The sequence below is a fragment of the Adiantum capillus-veneris genome, chromosome 30, assembly GCF_014529385.1.
Source record: "Adiantum capillus-veneris isolate H3 chromosome 30, ASM1452938v2, whole genome shotgun sequence".
Lineage (NCBI taxonomy): Eukaryota > Viridiplantae > Streptophyta > Polypodiopsida > Polypodiales > Pteridaceae > Adiantum > Adiantum capillus-veneris.
The window spans coordinates 21713760-21735867 of NC_140960.1; the positions used below are offsets into that span (position 1 = coordinate 21713760).

At 47.0% G+C, this 22108-nt stretch overlaps 1 protein-coding gene across 2 annotated transcripts in view; it reads right to left on the reverse strand.

Moving 5' to 3' along the window:
- LOC147417647 (histone-lysine N-methyltransferase ATXR3-like protein) overlaps positions 1-22108 on the reverse strand; it is a 105245-nt gene that overhangs the window by 14896 nt on the left and 68241 nt on the right. For both annotated transcript variants that reach the window (XM_086507175.1, XM_086507176.1), the window contains exons 2-3: positions 8354-8551; positions 6688-6976 (exon numbers count right to left, since the gene is read on the reverse strand). In XM_086507175.1, the coding sequence (XP_086363301.1) occupies positions 6688-6976; positions 8354-8551 (487 nt within the window). The remainder of the gene's footprint in view (positions 1-6687; positions 6977-8353; positions 8552-22108) is intronic.

The following is a 22108-nucleotide window of genomic DNA, read 5'->3' on the forward strand; positions in this document are numbered from 1 at the left end:
CCGAAAACGACACAAAGTCTTCTGTGGCTCCTTCCTTGCTTCAACTTCATCTAGAGTCTTGCTTCTTTCGTCTTCAAGAATCTCCATGGCTGAAAATTCCTGAAACCATCTCCAACACAAAACCATGAACATACCTATTCCATGTAAAGTGAAGGAAAAAAATCGTGTCTTCTCTAAAGACTGTGTATGCAATGCAGATGAATATAGAGACGGAGTTACAACCCGTTCATCAAACACATGCAAACAATGCGCTCGAATCTTTTCTGTTTGATCGAAATCAATAACTGTGGCAAATCACAATGGAAATGCCCATGCTTGGTACTCATACAATCATGTGCTCGTTCAGAAACTGTGTCATGCCAAGGAAGAGACATAGAATGTGACTTCCCGACATACAAACTTTTCAACTTTCATGCACAATTATACATTCGTGCTCATCCATGAGAGAAACGTGCTCAATATACACTATGTCATGCCTAGGAAAAGGGATCACATAACGATGCTGACTAAAATACAGGAAACCTTCACGAATGAAACACTCGAACAATACGTGCGTATCAATCATGTGAACAAATAATACATCCTGTGATGGTTCTTTGGACCAAGGCTCGAGAGCCAAGATCGGTTCGTCTTGAATGATCGAATCGTCCTATGGGGGTTCTTTGGACCTCGACTCGAAAGCTAAGATCGGATCTTCGTGATTTATCAAAATTACAACAAGGTTAGCTTCGCTAGGAAAAGCATCCACTAACACATCATCCTTGTGAACAATCACATCGTGTTCATGCAATTCATCATGCTTGTCTTTTCCATCCAAATCATCATGCAAATCATCATGCTTCTCATTCTCATGCAAATCCTGTGTGTCATGCTGTGGAGAAAAAGAGATGGAGAGAAACTCCTTATCCCGAATCCTGTCAACCTTGTCCTGCATATTAGCAATGAGCGATGGAGAAGAAGTATCCACTCCATGAAAGACAATAGGAGAATCACTGTCGGCATTGAGAGTTATGGTGTTAGCCGCAAATTTTATGACAGCATCAGTCTCACGAAACCACTTAATGCCTAAAATCATATCACATCCTGAGAGAGGAGAAACAACAAATCTTCTAGTGAAGGCGGTCTGTTGGATTGCAAACAACACATCAAGGCATTCCTCGGTGATGAGAGCGTCCATACCAGGACGAAAGCCAGAGACCTCGATAGGAGATCTCGGACTAACTTCAAGGCGGGCTTTCTCAACAAGAGAGGAACTGATCAAATCATGCATACTACCTGGGTCAAACAATATGACAAAACGGTGCCAAGACGTACGACCATAACATTTAATGAGAGAATCATCAATGGGAGGGTCCTGAGAAACTTTGGGCACAATCGTGTTATCATTCATTACATTGACAGATGTAGTGGGTGCTGTGGGTTCTTTAGATTCATTCGATTCAAGCTTAGGACATGTTCTTTTTATGTGACCCTTAATGTGACAATGAAAACAACGACCTTCCTTAGAATACGTGCTTTGTTCTTCCGACGTGATATATCCTCCTACAATTCCTTGTGCTACCTTTTCATCTGGAGTAAGCTTAGGTTTAGCAGTTGTGTTAGCCTTACCCTTAGATTCATTGGAAGAATTCTTTAATGAGAAACTGTTGGAAGATTGGTGAGAAGAGTTATCATTCTTACCGTTCTTACCGTTCTGAGAGGTCTGCGAGGTACTTGTGGAAGTCTTGTTCTCCTTAGGCTTTCCCTTGTTGTGCTTCATCTCCTGTGCGAGAGCAATCGCTACCGCCTTGTTGAGATCGATTGGATCGAGTACCTCGACATCGTACTTGATATACTCATCCAATCCAAAGAGAAAAGCCTCTTTGGGCTCATCATCCGACATGCGTAATTGGGTACCTAGCTGCAAAACACGATTAGAAAAAGACATAACCGGCATACCATTTTGCTTGAGAGCTCGCCGATCGCCATTCAATCGTGCAAGGTACTGAGGTGGCATAAACCGCGCCTTGAGCTTGTCTTGAAAATCAGCCCAACTAAAAGAGAGGAGCGTGAAATCGTCGGCTGCCTCTAGGTGCGCGGCTAGCTGTGCCTCTTGCCAAGCGTGGTACCAATTAATGGCATCACCGGCAAGGTACATAGCTGTCGTCAAAACTTTGCTATTGCTTGTCTTCTTAGTTGTCGCAAAATAAGCATTAAATTGATGCAACCAAGAATGAATAACTGTAGCATCCATCTTACCGTCATACTTACTGAAAATCAACTTTTCTGTAACTGGGTTGTTGGAATCCGCATCTTGGCTTGCACCACGAGAGGAACTCCCATGATCTTTGGGTGGTTTGGTCTTCAAGGCGAGAACTTGGGCAAGCAATTCTTGAGTACGAAGCTCTCGTCGAGCTTCACACTCGGCCTCCAATGCTGCGTGTCTTGCTGCCGCTTCTTCATTCCTGAGTTCTTTTCTTTCTTTTCTTGCGTCGAGCTCGCGTTCTAAAGCAAGGCGCTTGTCTTTCATTCTATCCATCATGGCCATCATTTGCTTCATCATTGCCTCCATAGGGTCTAGTGTAGATGGCCAAGGGGGAGGGTTGGAAAAATCTCCCGGTGAGGAGAATCCTTCGTCGCCTCTCTCATGCTCATCACCTAAATGCGAAGTATCCATGCCGCTTCGGGTGACGACCATGCACTATGATCTTGGGGTCTTAAGCTCGCGAGGAACTTGGGTTCTTGAGGGTCTTGAGGTTCTTGAGAATCTAGGGTTCTGGAGGTTCTTGAGGTTCTTGAGTCTTGAGGGTCTTGGGTTCTTGGGGTTCTTGAGGTTTTCTTTCGCTTGCAAATCGCGATCTTGGGGTCTTAAGCTCGCGAGGAACTTGGGTTCTTGAGGGTCTTGAGGTTCTTGAGAATCTAGGGTTCTGGAGATTCTTGAGGTTCTTGAGTCTTGAGGGTCTTGGGTTCTTGGGGTTCTTGAGGTTTTCTTTCGCTTGCAAATCGCGTTGGAGAAGGATCTTCTCTTCACCCGAGTTCTACCCTTTTCTGCGGACGCACCCCTTGGCGGCCTTGCGCTCACATCAAGGTTGCTTTTTCCCACCTCACGTTGATTGGCCGGCCGCTAAGTGCACGGTCCGCTCTCAATGAGTGAAAAGAGACACAAGGGGAGGCTGGACAAGTTCTTCTTTCTTGGGATTCCTGTCACTCTTCAACAAAACACGATTAGGAATCGCCACGCCCAAGTAAACTTGGGTTCGTGCGATCACAACAAGCAACAAAAAAAAATCTTGTGGTTCTTGTGGTTCTTTCCTCGAGTAATGGGGAACACTTCCAGAGCTCTGATACCAATGTTAGGTGCAGCGGAATGAATGTTGTATTTTCTCAAGATTAGTGATCTTTATTGCTCAAGGTTCCTTTTAGTTCTTTAGGTAAAGAGAGAGCTTTCCGTCTTATGGAGAGTGCTATGATCACGAACAAAGTGAATGGATTGTGCGTGCAAGTGAATGAGAGTGAGAGAAGGAGAGAGAAGAGATACGATACCGAGAGGTTGTAAAACCCTCCTCCGAAGGCCCCACTCTCGTCGGCGAGAGTGGTCTACTTTGATTGCACAAAGGTGTACATGCGGATGCAATGGACTGATGCAATGGGACTATGCCGGTGACGACGACGGTGATGACGACGACGACTCGATGGCTGAAATCTGTAGGCTTCTAATCGCTGAATTCGGGGACTGTTTCGGTGGCTGAAAATGACTGTTTTGGCTGCGTTTTTTTGGGCTAAACTTGGGGGATCATCTGCAACAGAATGGGGGCCGATCTACTACGGTTCTATATGCTGAATTCTGCGTTTTGTCACTGCTGAAATCTGCAGCTCTCTTAGCGTTACTGTTGGCTGAAATCGCTGAGAAAGACCGAGGTCTTGCTGGCGTTTTTGCATCAAAAACGCTGGCTGAAAATGGGGTGTCTTGGCAATGAAAATGCTGGGCTGAATGGCCTGTGGGAAGTCGCTAGCAATGCCAATCGACGGCGAGGCTGAATGCTGTGGGGAAAACGCCAAGGGAGAGATGGGAGGTATGGCGATGGGGGGGGTACTGCTGAGAAGTTGCCTGTTGAGTGGGAACCTCCTGCTGCCTCTTCTGCCAGAAAGTGCTAACTTGGGTTTGCTTATATATTAACTTAGCAAAATTGCCCTACCTACTTTTGTTGGAAAGTCACTTTAAAATAATAAGTGAAAATCCCAATAAATAGGAAAATAGGCTAAATGCACTGGAAAATTCCCCTAACTGATGCTAATGGATTCTGATGGGAATTCCGATGATCATGCTGTGTGCAACCGGAGGATATGCATCTATGCTAAGTGACTGGGCATGCACGGTCTACGAATAGACTCACAAAAGTGCCAGATCACTGCTAATCTAGACTGACTGAACCCTGCTGTGGTGTAGCTTATCCACGGACACATAGGGTTGGGATGTGTCACGTGACAGCCTCTCCATACCTTTCCAACCATTCTGACCTACAGAGGTCCCCAAACCTAAACCCCATAGAGCATAGCTGAAGCTACTAAGGTATCAAAGAGCCAAAGTTTTGTTCCGGGTTGCTAGAATTGAACCTGCAGACACATCCTCTCCAATCCTCCCAAGGCCGCATACGCTCGGGTCAGTCTAGTCTCTGTTGCTCTCTTCAAAGAAAACCTTGGCCCAGTGAAGACTACCCCAAGATAAGTATATGCATTTGTGTACTCCACGGCCTCCTGACCATAAGTGAATGTAGGAGATGATCTCCTGATCCACTACGGCATGGTGTTAAACACGATAATCTTGGTTTCTACCGAGGTTTACAGACAATCACTATCCTCTGCAAAGCTATGTAATGCATCCAGCTGTCGTTGCATACCCTCCAGTGTGTCACATATCAACACCATATCATCAGCATATAGCGACAATGGAATCCATTTCCCTGCCCCAAAAGAGAATCCTTTGAATCGGTCCACCCAGTAGTTTCTCTAATTGAATTCCCCACCTGGCGTAACTTCCCATATGCTACCTTACCTGCTTCTGCTGTCTTTAAAGCATATGGCCACAACTGGCCCTTTGCACCTGTACCTTCATCATCTTCCTTACCACAAACTTGCAACCCATATGTAGCTGCTTCCACAAGAGCAACATTATGATGTATTTCCTCAACTATCTTCTTCATTCCGCCTCTGCCAAATTTCAAGCGGAGAATTTCCCCTGTCGCCCTAAGATGAAACTTCTTGTCTTTCCAAAAAACCACACTCTTCTTATAAGCTTCATCAAACTCATTACACTCTCTCACATACCTGTGGTCTTCACTATCACACAACATGCATCGATCCCAATTTTTACGTGGTGGCTATGCACCTCTGTCACCCTCTTTGTCAATGTAATCAAACACCTCATCTACAGACATACCAAAGGACAATAAACAACCTTGTTTCACTCCAACAGTGGAGTGCACTAAATCAGATATCCCTCTGGAGAGTGTACATGTCCCACCATTGATTTGTATAGAGCCATGATCCCCCAAATCAACTCATTGGGCACTCCCATCTCCTGTAATTTGCGCATCGATCTGCCTCTAGGCACCATGTCAAATGCTTTTCAGAGATCCACAAAAGTACAATAAATCTATCTCCCATGAGCCCTACCCTCCCCGATAATGGCTCTAAGTGTCAAATACGGTCAAGAGTGGAGAAGTCTTTCTTGAAACCGGCCTGTCCCACTGCTCGTATGCCCTCACTCTCAGCCCATCTGCTCAACTGTTGCTCAAGGACAGATGCATACAACCATGCCAATGTGTGTCCAATCGTAATGGTACGGTAATTTCTAGGCTCCGTAGGATCACTTGACTTGAAGATAGGCACAATAGTAGATAGTCTCCGAGTCCCATGTGTCTAGACCCGCACACGTGACACGATGGAACAGGACTACAAGAACATCTGCCAACGTATCTCTAGCATGTATAAAGTGCTCTGCTACTAGACCATCATGATCATGTGCCCTCCTGGTCCTCATCCTATCAATGGCCGTCTTTATCAGCTCAGTGGTAAAGAAGGTACTTGTAGATGGGCATGGCTCAGGAGGATTTGGAAGGGGTGTCTGTCCAAGGACCGTGTAGGGGAGTGCTCGTGAAAGAGACGCCATGCCTCTCCTGAGTCTCTGTTCAAGAACAACTGGTATAAGTCTCGCTCCATCTCAGAGAGAGAGAGAGAGAGAGAGAGAGAGAGAGAGATGAAATGTTATATAAATGTCTTCTAAAGGCCATATTGAACTATGAGACCAGAGAGTTTCATCATGGTGAATCTGATACAAGGTCTGGATAAAAAGAAAGAAAGAAACCAACTAAACAAAAACACTACTAGAGCTGTAAAAGGGGAGAGAGAGAGAGAGAGAGAGAGAGAGAGAGAGAGAGAGAATCTAGTATCAGCTTAGTTGGTTGAGTTGAACACCTAGAACCATGTTCTCAAGAGAAACAAACCAAGGTGCGTTATCAATAAAGCATGTTTGCAAAGTGAGTAACGGGGCAAGAGATAGTCCCGATTGAGCCTATGATAACCCGATTGCTGGGATAATCCCCCCCCCCCCCACACACACACACACACGCGCGCGCGCGCGCGTGTGCACGCACAGAGCAAAGAAAAAACGTACGTCTTCCAAAAAACACAATGTCTGATGATACGTACCGAACCTCATAAGGAATAAATTTATCTGGCATAATCTTGTTATCATCTTCCAAAATTCTAGTAAGCTCTGAGCCACCTGCCCATAGGAATAGACAATGACTGGGAGTGCGCTCTCCAGGCCAAATTCCACCATTGAGCCTCAAAACAGCCTTTTCTTTCTCCTTTTTCTCAAGAGCCTCACTCTGTAGCTGTTTATAGCTTTTCCTCTCATGACCCTTCTTGGGGCCAAAAATAGGTAATCCTCTTGTAATTCTGTGGATAAAATCAAGCCCAGCTAAAGCAAGGCTCACTGGAGACGAAATACAAGTAGTTAGAAATGTGAGAGACAAACAAATACGTGCCATATACACAGCAGCAAAAACAACATCCTCCTTGCTACAACTTTACTCCCAATCAAGAAAGTGGGCCAAAACCATACAGAATACATTGATTACAAGTTCATTCACTTAACTTGGTCAGGCTTCAAGGGTGGAAAGAAAACAAAAAAAATGCACACCTTCAACTTAAAAAAAGTGCAAGTTATTAGCTCATGATAGTAACCGTCCAGTAAATTACGTACTCCTTAAGTCTGTCATGCATATCAGGCTGTTACTATTAAACCTATCTGGCCACTGAATTTGGAGGCAGCAAGACAAATGACAGGACATCCCCTGCCAAAATACTTCCACCACGGTGCAGATAACACAATCCAAAAAAGTATTGGGGCATTGAGCTGTATTACATGTCCACCAATTTCTAACAAGCTAGTTAGCTGTTTTCGCCCACACTAGGGAGGTGAAAGGGGGCCTAAAAAATGATCCATTCTTTAGGCAACCCCTTCTTGAGGCTATCCTCAATGATACCTACTCATGCATTACATATAGGGAGTAGCTTTAAATCAGCCGACCTCCTCACAGGCTGTCTCCTGTTCTACTTGAGCTTCTCGCATAGTAGACTTATTTAGAATAATGGAGTTAAATTTTAAAAAGAAGCGCCAAACTATATCAAGCACTTCGATTACACAAGATTTCTTTGGGGCATCCCACCTCTGTTGACAAACTGCTTTGATGCTTCCCATTTAAGCAAGAGAAAGTAAAGTGTGCACCACCTCTCAAGGCACACTGAGGTGCAATTCCCCCCCATGGGTTTTCTCCAACGTTATTCTGCAGAATCTCCCCTTCAAGCAGCGTTGCATGAAGTTTAAGGCACATGTTCAGAATCTTGAATCTCAGTGTGAAGACGTTAGAGCAACCTAATATGCATCAACTGTTGGCATTTTTGAATTACGCCTTACATTGAAAACTGAATCAACCACCTTCCAGAGCAATCAGCAGAGATTTAATTTTCACTCTTCCATTGCTTTCTTCTCTTAAGTTTATTCCTCTCCTTCCACGGGTTAATAGCACGCAAGCCAATCCTTAAGAAAAGTAGAAAGTTCTCGCCAAATTGACAAAACCTAATAGTCATACCTTAACACAAACCAACGAACAATCACTTCAAAGTCCCAAAAATAAACGTTCTCCTCAAGCCTTGGAAGTAAGTCAAATAAACCATTCATAAAAACAACATATGCTAAACCAAGAGTCCAGTGAAATTTCATTTTGAGCAGTCACTATCCAGCTAATTCTACTGAAAAAGCAAAAGCAAAAATGTAATTGCAAAAGCCTGCAAAAGCCATGATACTTACTATCAGGTCCGTCAACACATTGCTCAACCCCATAGACCATGCTGATAGGGGCCCATTCATCCATGTCATCACCCCATATAAAGGTATTTCGATCAATAACGCCGGCAGCCCATGCAGTTTTCATATTCACAAGTTCCATGGGCCCCCTTGTTCTTCCCAAGCGATCCTTGTAATACCATCCACCTGATCTCATTGTAACTGCATACAAGCAGAAAAACCTTTTATGAAGTGTCCCTAGCATATGACCCATCTAAGAAGAGGAGCGCAAGAAAACAAACAAAATCTCTCTCTCTCTCTCTCTCTCTCTCTCTCTCTCTCTCTCTCTCTCTCTCTCTCTCTCTCTCTCTCTCTCTCTCTCTCTCTCTCTCTCTCTCTCTCTCTCTCTCTCATAGCACACACACACACAGCATCGACGGAGGTTGCATCAGAGGATTCGGATCACTTTGGCCCAACATGAACGACACCCGTCAGGCTATTGACCATGGAGGAGATTGATGAGATCCGCCAGCGACCGATGCTGGATCTTTTGTGATCTGTGATTTAGCTATCCCACCTATCTGCTTAGATCACACCTAGCTGTTTCAGATTCCATAGCATTTTATTCTGTCATTTTTGTTATTGACTTTGTATCAGATCCACCACATTGTAACTTTCTGGTCTCATAATTCATTCTGGCCTTCTGAAGACGTTAATGTAACATTTCATTTCATTTCATCTCTCTCTCTCTCTCTCTCTCTCTCTCTCTCTCTCTCTCTCTCTCTCTCTCTCTCTCTCTCTCTCTCTCTCTGTGTGTTTTTTTTAGAAAAAGTCAGGGCTGTATATTACTGAGTACAAAATAATCCCAGCGGAAGCCAAAATAGCCTATCTCGTGGGGTGTACAAGCTGAATGTAAGGAGGAGAGCCACTATAGTGACTACTCGACTAGAACAATCTCATGGTGGTCGGTGTGAGGACTGGAGGAGAAACCACTGAGGGGGGGCATAATGCCAAGTAATCTGACCACCTGTCAGTGTGAAGAAGAGTGGGGATCTTGCCCAACGCCTAAGGAAGGCAAATCGACGAGCCTCGGCTACTCTAGATGTACCGGAGGAGGAATCCCACTGCCAAATCACGGTGTGAATGATGTCCAGCCAAATGGCAGTGAGGATATCCTGAAGCAGCTGTGGAGCCGCACTGAGAATGTGAAGACAACGAGCTCTCCAAATATTCCATAGTGTAATACTAGTGATGACTGAGAAAACTACATCACGTGTCTGCGTATCTCCCTGCCAAGCAACCTGTGGTAGCATAGCCAAAGTCCCTCATTGATAACCAGTGGACGTAAGCATGAAGGCTGGATCTGTGGCTGAGCCCTCGTAGCAAAGATGCGGGCCGGGCATCAGCATCATCCATGAGACAGATCCCCAAGTAAGAAATCCATGCTGAACACCTGTTCTGCTGAGTAGAGAGCAAACTGCAAGCCACACTACATGGGAAGCTGAGCATGACCAAAGACAGTGGGCAGGTGACTCAAGTTGGTGCAAAGGGCAGCGAGTACATAACGGATCATGACCCATAGTAGCTAGCCAAGTCCCAACTGGTAGTCCCGCATGAGCAATCATCCACATGAAAAAGGAAATACGACGAGCAACATGTAAATCCCAGATGGCGAACCAAAACTGCTGCAGATAGGCATGGGAGAGGCCTGAATGTAACAAGAAATGCATACGAGTGGGCTGCTGTGGTTGCTGTCTCATCAATGCTAATCTTCCAATCCTGACAATGTACTCAAAGAAGGATACAGGTGCACCTGTGGGGTCTGAGTGAGGCCAATGCCACTCTCCTGGGTCCAAATAAAGCTGCGATAGGGCACGGCCCTCCCACACCCAAAGCCTCCAAAGTGCAGCATCAGCGGAAGCAAAACGGGGGTCAACACAACGACGCTTCCCGCGTGAGCCAACTACTCGTATGGCCTCCCATCGAGCGCCAGGGGAGAGAAGTAGTGGAGAAGTGGCAGCATATGTCAATCTAGCATGAATCCCTTGAGAGTTGTCAGTATCAACTGTGAATAGCATGGTGTCCAAACGAACTAATAAGAGAGTGCTCTGGTCAAAGAGGCCTTCCCAGCCACAATGAGGGGGCATCTGAACCGTGCCTCGCATTACTGCATCCCACTGTGAAGGAAGGGCAGAATCAATCTCAAGCAGTCTGTCTGGCACCCCGCGACCAATGTCATAATGTTCTGCTACAAAATCTGCATCCAGCATACGTGTCTCATGAAACAACTGCATAGAGGCAGCAGGGCCAGAGTCCCAAGCAGCCCAATCAATGTGAGTCCTCTCTCCAAGCTGACGAGGTGGATTAACCGAAGAATCAAGAACTGTGGCATTCCAAATGAGAGGTTGGCGCTCAATCTCCTCACGACATGAGGGAGGTCAGCGTACGATAGCCCGTCTCATGGAAACCCAAATCTGAATGAGGGATCGGAGAAAGGGTGAGAGGGTGGAAGTGAACAAGGGGGCATCCGTAAAGAGAAAACGATACCCTGAATGCCAAGTATGACCGTCTCTAGTGCCGAGTCGTGGAGTCACTGTGCAAAGAGCAGCCTGAAGAAGCATCTTCCAAGGTTCTTGGCCGGGAAAAAGACCCCAAACAATAAGCTTGGTAAGAAGTGTGCGGCTCTGTAACTCTGGATCAATAATGCCAAGGCCTCCCTCTGACCTAGGACGAATGATCGTGGACCAGCGAACTCGAGCACGAGTATCAATAGTCCCATCTGTGCCACTCCATAAAAAGTTCCTCACTAGTCGGCGGAGCTGAGTTATCACACCGGAATGTGACATCCAACAAGAATCCGTATACCATACTGTAGCCAGAATGACTTGGTTGGCGACCAATGCACGGCCAGGCAATGACAGATGACGTGAAGACCAATGGCATAGCTTCCTGCGAATAGACTGTAGTACGGGTGCAAACTGCTGCTGTGAGGAAACATCAAATCCAACCTGGAAGCCCAGATATCTGCATGTCTGACCCGGCGGCAGCCATGTGAAACCATTAGCTACCCCCCCAGTAGGTATGTCATCACTGCCAACCAATAACCCATAGGATTTATGCCAGTTAATACGTGCACCACTGGCAATGCAAAAAACCTGTAGGGCCTCCCGCATTGCATCAAGAGCGGGTAGCAAATAGCGCAACATGAGCATAGTGTTATCAGCAAACTCTTGATCGATAAGGTCTGGAGCTGTAGGGACTGGCATGGTCAAGCCACGAAATGCACGACTCTGAGCACGAAGAAAGTCAGACATAGTCTCTCCCACAAACAGATACAGATATGCTGCTAAAGGACATCCCTGACGGAAAGATCGAGAAAGCTCAAAACAGCGACTGACACGGCCACAATAGTAATAGCGCTGCTGGCAGTTCTGAAAAGAGCGGAAATACCTGAAATCCATCTCAAAGGGAAACCCATCCTGGCTAAAGATCCTTCGAGGAAGTCCCAGTCAACACGATCGTATGCTTTCTCGATGTCAACGATGAAAAAAGCGAGAGGTTCAAAAGATGATCTTGCCCACTCTACTGCCTCATAAAAAGTGAAGATATTATCCAGGATGCATCGATCCATGACGAAGCCTATCTGAGAAGTATGAATAATATCTGGTAGGAACGGCCGCAAGCGATGGCTGATCAGTAACGCTAATATCTTATAGACCGAAGGGAGTAAGGTAATAGGTCTCCACTGTCGGAGCTGAGTGGTGTCACCCCCCTTCGGAATAAGAGATATGAGACCTGAACAAAGAGCTGGATGCATATATCCTGATGCAAAGATGTCCTCACAACCGCGAAGCAGTGGTATATGCAATACATCCCAATATGTCAAAAAGAAGGCTCTAGTGAGACCATCCTCGCCTGGACAGGAGGATGGATCAAGACTCTATAGCAGCATGGAGCTCTGTAAGTGTGAAGGGTGCCAACAAGATCTCTGCCATAGTGTCTGTACAACGATGTCGAGTGTGCTACCAGATCTGCTCACCGGCAAGTAAAACCTCAAGAGTGCATACATCAGCAGTGAACACTGTCTCAAAATAATCCGCAGACATATCAAGAATAACATCAGGATGCATATGAAGTGTCCCCTGAGCATCGCACAAAGTCCGCAGAGTAGTGCCAGGAGGGCGTTCTTTATGCGCCGCGCAAAAGTCTTTATTCATGCGATCAGCTTTAGCTATCCAATGAGACACTGAAGCATGATGCGTGAACTCAGACCTAGCCTCCTGTACGCGATGAATCTCTTCGGTGAGCTCTGTCTGTCTAGCAGCAAGATAAGCATCCTGAGGCCACTCCTCAAGCAAGCGTTGAGTGGAACCAAGATGGGTGTGAAGATCAGACTCGCGTACTCTCAACTGACGATGAATGAAGCAGTCTGGTCACGGCAGTAAATACTAGACTGAGAAATGCAATGAGCAAGAAACTCTCCAGGGGGTCCACAATAAGAAGCATCCGTGGACCATAAGTCACGAATCTGCTGCTGCAATACTTGAGCGGTGAGAACACTGTCAGCGATGCGGCAGCCTCGTCTCTGAGCAGAGGATCTGGTGAAGGAGATAAACAATGATGTGGGAAAATGATATGAGAGGCTGGTCCCTCTCCATATAGTAGTAAATCCGCCTAGAGCTGCTGCCCAAGGGTCTATGTAAAAACGGTCAAGTCGCTCTAATAATCTCCCCTGCTGTCCCTGAAACCCCCAAGAGTAATGAAGAGCAGCAGGGTGATGACCAAAAGAGGGTATGTGCCAGGCGTCAACACCTTGAATAGCTAGAAGAAATCGATCCCAAGCTGGCTCCTCATCGGGAGAAATGGATGATAGAACGGGAGGTGTGGTGGCTCGCCAATCAGAGTCGCTCTCAACGTTGTTGAAGTCACCTCCAACAACCCAAGAGTCTACAGCAGGTAGAACAACAGCCAACGAGGACCAAAAAGTAGCCCTCTCCCGAGGGGTAGTGGGTGCGTAGACTGACATAAAACCAATGATAGATTCCCGAATCCGAATAGAAACATAAATTGCTCTGCGGGGTACTAGTGTGCCATGCTGCTGAACTGAGGCCCAGTAACGTGGCCCCACTGAGATGCATACACCACAACTCTGACCATGAAGGCCCAGAGCAGGCTCCCAAAAAGTGCGAGCGCTCGATGGCATGAGATTGCCAAAAGGAGTGGCAATCTTATGCTCCTGTACTAGTAGTATATCCACAGTGCCCACTACATGAGTGTGTAAATCTCTGCGAAGTAAAAGCTTAAGGGACCCTTTTACCCGAGAAGTCTGTAAACCATTAGCATTCCAAGAAAGTACATGTAAAACCATAGACTGCATGAAAGAGTAGGTATAGTATCTGACTAACTGCGCATCTTCTTGGAGGCAGCTGGACCATCCAAGGGGTGAGCTTCAGGCGGTAGGAAAGCAACCCGCAAGCCCTCTCTAAAATATGGTGTCTCATTGCACCAACTGCGAACCTCAGCTTGTTTACATTGCATTACCGATGCTGCAGCCTTGACACCCCAAATGTGCATAGACATAGGAAGCACCACATCTGAGGATACATGAATGACCATAGGCAATGAATAGCAAGCATAAACATCACTCCACTCCATAGCACCAATACATGAAGGATAGTGAGGAGACAAAACATCGGGGGCAGAAGTAGACAACCATAAATGTAGCTGAGCCATAGTCTGGGCGTGCACAAAATGGAGAACCTGATCCTCGGACCATTCCTGAGCAGCATGGAATGGAAGGAAAAAGGAATGCGTAGGCTGAGAGCGACTGCCAATCAAAGAAGGAACACAACCTGGCTTGTGATGCATAAGGTAGAGTTGTACCCGCAATGGTCCGTCTGAGTCACCGCACATCTCAGCTCGATGAGTGCCCCAGGAAAGAGGGCAAGAGCTGAGAAAACTGCGTGGGACGTAAGTATGAGCTGCTGAGGGAGGGGGGGGACCAGAAGGTGGAGGGGGGACAGCAAGGACAGGAGGAAGAGGAGGAGGAGGAAGACATAGTAGCGGAGAATGATCCATCTGCATGGAAATAGGGACCTCGGGAAGAGGAGAAGGAGCGGGCGGGGGAACGGCACGTGAAGGAGGAGCTGGTAGTAGAGGTAAGTGATCCTGTGCTGAAGAGGAAGAATGGCGAGGAGAAGCAGGGGGTAATGGGGTGGTGGAAACTTGAGAGGGAGCAGGAGAGTTAACTGTGGGGGCTGCATGCGGTGAAGGTTGCTGACGAGGACGGAATGAATGGTTACGACCCACTTTCTGCCATGCATTCTCAGTAGGAACTGAAGCAGAGGGAGGGACATGGGGGGTCGGAGCTCGAGGAGCACCTGCAGGCTGTCGAGGTGCTCGAGTAGTAGCAGGAGGAACCGGTTGTTGACGCTGACCACGTGACTGAGCATGAGTGCCAGGAGCTGGCTTTTGTTGTCGCCGATGGCGGGGTAGAGTGGGGCAATCTCGTGCCAAGTGTCCCATCTCGTGACAACGTAAGCACTGCCCTAGGCGACCAGTGACTACCATTCGGCAAGAGTAGTCTCGATCGCGCACAGCCACAGTAACTGAATCTGGTACTGAAGTATCCCCAAACACCAAGACCTGAATGCGAGGTGGACCAGATGAGAAGATGCAGGATCCTGGAACTACAGTGCCAAAGTGAGCAGCAATCATCTGAAGGAGATGCTCATCAATAAAATGAAGAGGCATATCCGGGAAGGAGAGCGTCAGAGGGAATCTGGGAATAAGGTGTCGCCTGTCAAACTCCTCAGTAGTGAACTCAAGATACCACCTCGTCAAGTATATCATCCTGCGATCAGAGAGTATCGGAGAGCGAGCCAGGAGAGCTAAGGCAGCGGCGGGATCTGAAAGACGTACCATGAATATGCCTCTGCCAAGGAATGTAAGCTCCGAGATCCGTCCCTGAGTAGTGCCCAATGCAGTCTGACACCAATCACGTATAGAAGATCGAGGTGGAGACTGTCCAATCATCCGGCCAACCAAGGCATGCTGTGCCAAGTGTTGTACTTTGGAGTCAATGCGTGTCAACAGGTCGCCAGTACAGTCCACGCGACAGGCAAGTGGTGATGGAGCGCCGTGTGTAGCACTCGAGACCGGCAAAGCCGCCATGAAGAATGGGCGAAACTGGCAAACGGGAAAAGCACGACCCGAATTACTACTCTCTCTCTCTCTCTCTCTCTCTCTCTCTCTCTCTCTCTCTCTCTCTCTCTCTCTCTCTCTCTCTTCTAGCATATCTGTCTCTAGTAGTATCTCACAAGCTGTGCACAAAGGAGACTGATTTGGTAAGCGCCTCAATCTCCATAGAAGGGGCAGCTAGCATGGGTGCGGAGGCCCTACAGAAGATCCCCAATTCTGCACCGCATACAACATAGCTGAGGCTACTAAAGTAGCAAAGAGCCATAACTTTGTCCGAGGTTCCTGCAACTAAACCTGCGAACACATCCTCTCCAAGCCTCCCAGGGCCGCATAAGCTCTAGTCAGTCTAGTCTCTGCTGCTTTCCCCAAAGAAAACCTCGACCCAGTGAAGACAACACCAAGGTAAGTGTATGCATCTGTATACTCTACAATCTCCTCACCATATGTGAAAGTCGGTGTTGATCTCCTGATCCACTCTGGTGTGGTGTTAAACACCATAACGTTGGCTTTACCAAGGTTTACAGACAATCCACTATGCTCTGCAAAACTAAGTAATGCATCCAACTGTCGCTGCATACCCTCTGGTGAGTGAGAAATCAACACAATATCATCAGCATATAACAACAATGGGATTCGCGTCCCTGCCAGCTGAGCACCTCTATCACCCTCTCTGTCAAAGTAATAAACACCTCATCAACATACATACCAAATAGAGTAGGAGACAATGGGAAACCTTGTTTCACCCCAATGGTAGAGTGAACTAAATCAGATATCCCCTCCGGGGTGAGTACATGTCCCATCATTGATCTGTATAGAGCCATAATCCCCCAAATCAACACTATGGGCACCCCCATCTCCTGTAGTCTGCGCATCAATCGAGCTCTTGGTACCATGTCAAATGCTTTGCGGAAATCATAATGCTACAATAAATCCGTCTCCCATGTGACCTGCCCTCCTCAATGATGGCCCTGAGTGTCAAAATATGATCAAGAGTGGAGAAACCCCTCCTAAAACCGGCCTGGCCCTTTGCTCGTACACCCTCACCCTCTGCCCAATTACTCAACTGCTGCTCAAGAATGGATGCATACAACCGTGCCAATGTGTGCCCAACCATAATAGTGTGGTAATTCCCAGGCTCTGTAGGGTCACCTGCCTTGAAGATAGGCACAATAGTAGACAACCTCCAAGTCTCACGTAACCCCTCACACATGGCACGATTGAACAACACTGCAAGAACCTCACCAGCATATCTCTAGCATGTATAAAGTGCTCTGCTATAGACCATCATGATCATATGCCCGGCTGGTCCTCATCCTGTCAATGGCTCTCTTTACCATCTCAGTGGTAAAGAAGGTGTTGGTAGGTGGGCATGGCTCGGTAGGATCTGGAAGGGGTTCCTGGAAGGGGTTCCTGTCCAGGAACTATATATAACGATGTCGCATACTGGCCCCACACATCAGGAGAAGTAATCACTGGGGGAGGGGAGTGCTCTTCTCCACCTCACAGGAGATGGGTTTGTCATTCGACCCAGCTACATGGATACACATGTCTCATGGTTTGCGGTGTGCCATTGGTCAGATACGCACATCCTCACATCAGCTGGAGATTGAGACTGGTAGATTCAGAGGGATACCAGCAGACAACACGATATGCTGCTTATGCCAGCTAGAGCCACAGGCGGAGATACATTACATATGTCATTGCACAAAGTACTATGAGATACGGGGTCGTTTCCACTACTTATTCAGAGAGGGTTTCGGTCCTTTCTCTAGGGTCATGACTTATGAAGATCAGAGATGTCTTGGGCTATATCACTTGAGTTACACAGGTATAGAGACACTTTACTCGGGAGAGATAGAGAGAGAGTCCCAGAGACAGATTACTGATTTCTTTTCACTAGATATGGGACAGCCAGAGGAGCAGCCATCACTATAAAGTTCGGCCCACACTCATTCGACCGCTACTGGCACTCTCATCGACCGAGCACTGGAGCTACGGAGATCCAAACGGCCACGATTGAGGAGAGTAGCTACACTGCATCGACGGAGACTACAGCAAAGGATTCAAGCCATACTCTCTCGACATCCAGAGTGCAGATGAGGATGGATTCTAGTAGTAGTATCTTTGTTCTAGTTCTTTTTTGTACCCTTCTTATGTACCCAGACATGGTATCAGATTCACTATTTTGTAACAGATTGGTCTCATAAATCATTTTGGCCTTTTGAAGACGTTAATATAACATTTCATTTCATTTCATTCATCTCTCTCTCTCTCTCTCTCTCTCTCTCTCTCTCTCTCTCTCTCTCTCTCTCTCTCTCTCTCTCTCTCTCTCTCTCTCTCTCTCTTTTTTTTTGGGAAAAGTCAGGGCTGTATATTACTGAGCACAATATAATCCCCAGCGGATGCCAAAATAGCCTATCACGTGGGGTGTACAAGCTGAATGTAAGGGTGAGAGCCACTATAGTGACAACTCGACTAGAACAATCTCATGGTGGTCTGTGTGATGAGTGGAGGAGAAACCACCGAGGGGGGGCATAATGCCATGTAATCTGGCCACCTTGAAGTGTGAAAAAGAGTGGGGATCGGGCCCAGCGCCGAAGGAAGGCAAAGCGACGAGCCTCAGCTGCTCGAGATGTACCTAAGGAAGAATCCCACTGCCAAATCAGGGTGTGAATGATGTCCAGCCAAATGGCAGTGACGGTATCCTGAAGGAGTTGTGGAGCCGCACTAAGAATGTGAAGACAACGAGCTCTCCAAACATTCCATAGTGTAATGCTAGTGATTACTGAAAAAACTTCATCACGTGTCTGAGGATCCCCCTGCCAAGCAATCTGTGGTAACATAGCCAAAGTCCCTCGCCGATAACCAGTCGAGGTAAGCATAAGAGCTGGATCTGTGTCTGAGCCCTCGTAGAAAAGATGTGATCCGGGCGTCAGCATCAACCATGAGACAGAGCCCCAAGTGAGAAATCCATGCTGAACACCCGCTCTGCTAAGTAAAAAGCAAACAGGTAGCCACACTACATGAGAAGTTGAGCATGACCAAAGACAGTGTGCAGGTGACTCAAGTAGTCGCAAAGGACAGCGAGTACATAACAGATCATGACCCATAGTAGCTAGCCAAGTCCCAACTGGAAGTCTTGCATGTGCAATCATCCACATGAAAAAAGAAATACAACGAGCCGCATGTAAATCCCAGATGGCTGACCAAAACTGCTGTAGATAGGCATGGGAGAGACCTGAATGTAACCCAAAACGCATACGAGTGGGCTGACCTGGGTGCTGTCTCATCAATGCTAATCTTCCAATTTTGACAGTGTACTCAAAGAATGATACAGGTGCACCGGTGGGGTTAGAGTGAGGCCAATGCCACTCTCCTGGGTCCCAATAAAGCTGAGATAGGGCACGACCCTCCCACACCCAAAGCCTCCAAAGTGCGGCATCAGCGGAAGCAAAACGGGGGTCAACACAACGACGCTTCCCGCGGGAGCCAACTACTCGTATGGCCTCCCATCGAGCGCCGGGGTAGACAAAGTGCGAAGAGGTGGTATCATATGTCAATCTAGCATGAATCCCCTGAGAGTAGTCAATATCAACTGTGAACAGCATGGTGTCTAAACGAACTATAAGAGAGTGCTCTGAGCAAAGAGGCCTTCCCAGCCACAATGTGGAGGCATCTGAACCGTGCCTCGCATGACTGCATCCCACTGTGAAGGAACGGCAGAGTCAATCTCAAGCAGTCTATCTGTCACCCCGCGACCAATGTCATAATGTTCTGCCACAAAATCTGCATTCAGCATACGTGTCTCACGAAACAACCGCATAGAGGCAGCAGGGCCAGAGTCCCAAGCAACCCAATCAATGTGAGTCCTCTCTCCACGAGGTGGAGTAACCAAAGAATCAAGAACTGCATCATTCCAAATGAGAGGCTGGCGCTCAATTTCCTCACAACATGAGGGAGGTGAGCGTATGATAGCCCGTCGCATGAAAACCCAAATCTGAAGGAGCGATCTGATGAAGGGTGAGAGAGTGCTGGTGAACAAGGGGGCATCTGTAAAGACAAAACGATACCCTGAATGCCAAGTATGACCATCTCTAGTGCCGAGGCGTGGAGTCGCGGTGCAAAGAGCGGCCTGAAGAAGCATCTTCCAAGGTTCTTGGCCAGGAAAAAGACCCCGAACAATAAGCTTGGTAAGAAGGGCGTCGCTCTGTAATTCTGGATCAATAATGCCAAGGCCTCCCTCTGACCTAGGACGAATATCTCTCTCTCTCTCTCTCTCTCTCTCTCTCTCTCTCTCTCTCTCTCTCTCTCTCTCTCTCTCTCTCTCTCTCTCTCTCTCTCTCTCTCTCTCTCTCTCTCACACACACACACACACAAAGAAAGCACATCGCTAATTCTCTTTCACTTTGACCCCCTATAGGAAACCCACAAGGTGCTCACCTACAGGGAAGTAAAACCGATACCACCGTTCGAAGGAGAAGTACGAGGCTGCTCGAAGGCATAGAACCTGTAGAGAGCTAAAGCCCATCAGAGACTAAGATAAATCCTGTAAGCTGAAACAATTGTAACACTAAAGGAAAAACTCCTCCTAGTGAGGATAAAAGTGCTCTAGCAACTAGGTGGAGAGCTAAGAGGAGAAGATATCCACACATGCCTCTGGAAGATAGGCCCTCGTAGCTGTCGAGCGAAGAGTCCTCCAGGCTCCAAGTGGTAAGGGGGCAGCTATGCTACCCAAGACCGCCAGGCAACCGAGAAGAAACTAAACCAGCAAGGAGGAGGATGGGTGGGAAGAAGCACCGGTGGACACTTGACAGAGCTGCAGAAAACCATCACCCTGCAAAGCCATGCATGCATGCACAACACTCAAAACACAAACACCCAAACCTACACACACAGAGACACACGTTCCTGACACACACACTAGAATGAGGAAATTATGAGCCAAGTGACAAGCTTCTTGAAAAGGGTCTAATTCAGCTTAGCACATCACCTTATTGTTCACCAATACTTCTCGTAGGTGTGTGTTTTGTCTATGTGTGTGTGTCTTTTTTGGTTCTAGTCCGGGGTTTTGTGTGAGTTCTTGTCTGCTTGCGGTTTGGTTTAGGGCTTACTTTGTAAGGTGGTTGGTTCAGTGGCATGCCTCCAAGAATTCAATCAATCGTATGATCTTTAGGTCGCTAAGGAGGTAGCTTTCTAGGCAAACCCTCAAAGAAACAATCAACTTGAGCTTGCAAAAATTCTTGTCGTCCTTTCTCTAAGCTCAACATATTTGACGTCTTATTTTCATTGAGTTTATTCAAGTAGATGAAGTAAATAAAAAGACTAGATTTCATTAATTTTGAAACGGCCGAAGCCGATACAAGTGGGACAGACTCCCCTTTTAATTTTATATCAAGAATAATTTCCTTGCGCTTCTCATTCTTCAACGTGGCCTTTCTTGCCTAATAGTCGGCCACGACGTTGTTCTTGTGGTACCACGGGATCCCCAAAAGGACGTCACACCCCTCTAGAGGCATAATGTGAAAGTCCTCGTGCCCTAAATACCCCTCGCGAAGTTTTCCTATGATACCTGTAATGGCAACATCCCGCTCTAATGCCGCTAGAACTACCTCCATCGATGCTCCCATTTCTTCTGGTGTGATTCCAAGCCGAGCAACCAATTCAGTCGGGATGAAGTTGGCCTTGGCTCCTACGTCAAAGAAGATAAGGACTTCCTAATCACATACTTTGCCCCACAATCTACAGAGCTCCGTACTCTCGCGCATCTGTTTCTGGTTAGTCCCCACAAAATCTAGAGCCAGTCTTGCCTTTGTCTTTCCTTTCGTCGCATGCTCCTCTACCGCTTTGGAGCTCTCTGGTTTGTCCTTTGCCGGACCATTTGACGCTTTGTTAGGACATTTCACAAGAATGTGTCCCTGTTCTCTACAACCGTAGCATTTTCCCTCTTTGTAGTACTCAACACGCTGCTCAGCTTACATCCAAAGGCCGGTTGGCTTCTTCTTCTTCTATTGCTTCTTCTTCTTCTTGTTACCGTTGAATGGAGTTGGTCCCCTTTGAGCGGGCATTGGCCTGTCCGTAGGGTACGTCAGTGTGTCGGCATGCATACCAAATCCCTTCTTGGCATGAGCCATAAGTCTATAGATAGAGTCTGCCTTCTTTTATAGACAATATCACCCTATCTCCTTGGGAAAAACCACAACAAAACCAATCAGCTTGTTGCTTGAAGGTAATTTTCTTAAAGGAGAGAGTCTAGTATAAAGGTATTCCAAAACCTCTAACAATAGTCGTCCACGGTATCCTCCTTACACTCCCAGTCCCCCAATCAATAGTGCATTAAGTGGCTATCATCCACATGCGTCCTAGGTTTATATGACCTTCCATAGTTCCAACAGGCATGACCAAAAAGTCTTGAGCTACAAACCCGTTGTCATAACTGACAGAAGTGTGCCAGATACCAAAAATTGCAGTTTTTTATTTGTTGACACCCTTGACTTGGATAGTACTCTCAGATAGGGATGACTTTCCCAACTGACACCACACCCCATATGACAACAGATTATATTTAGCACCCGTGTCTAA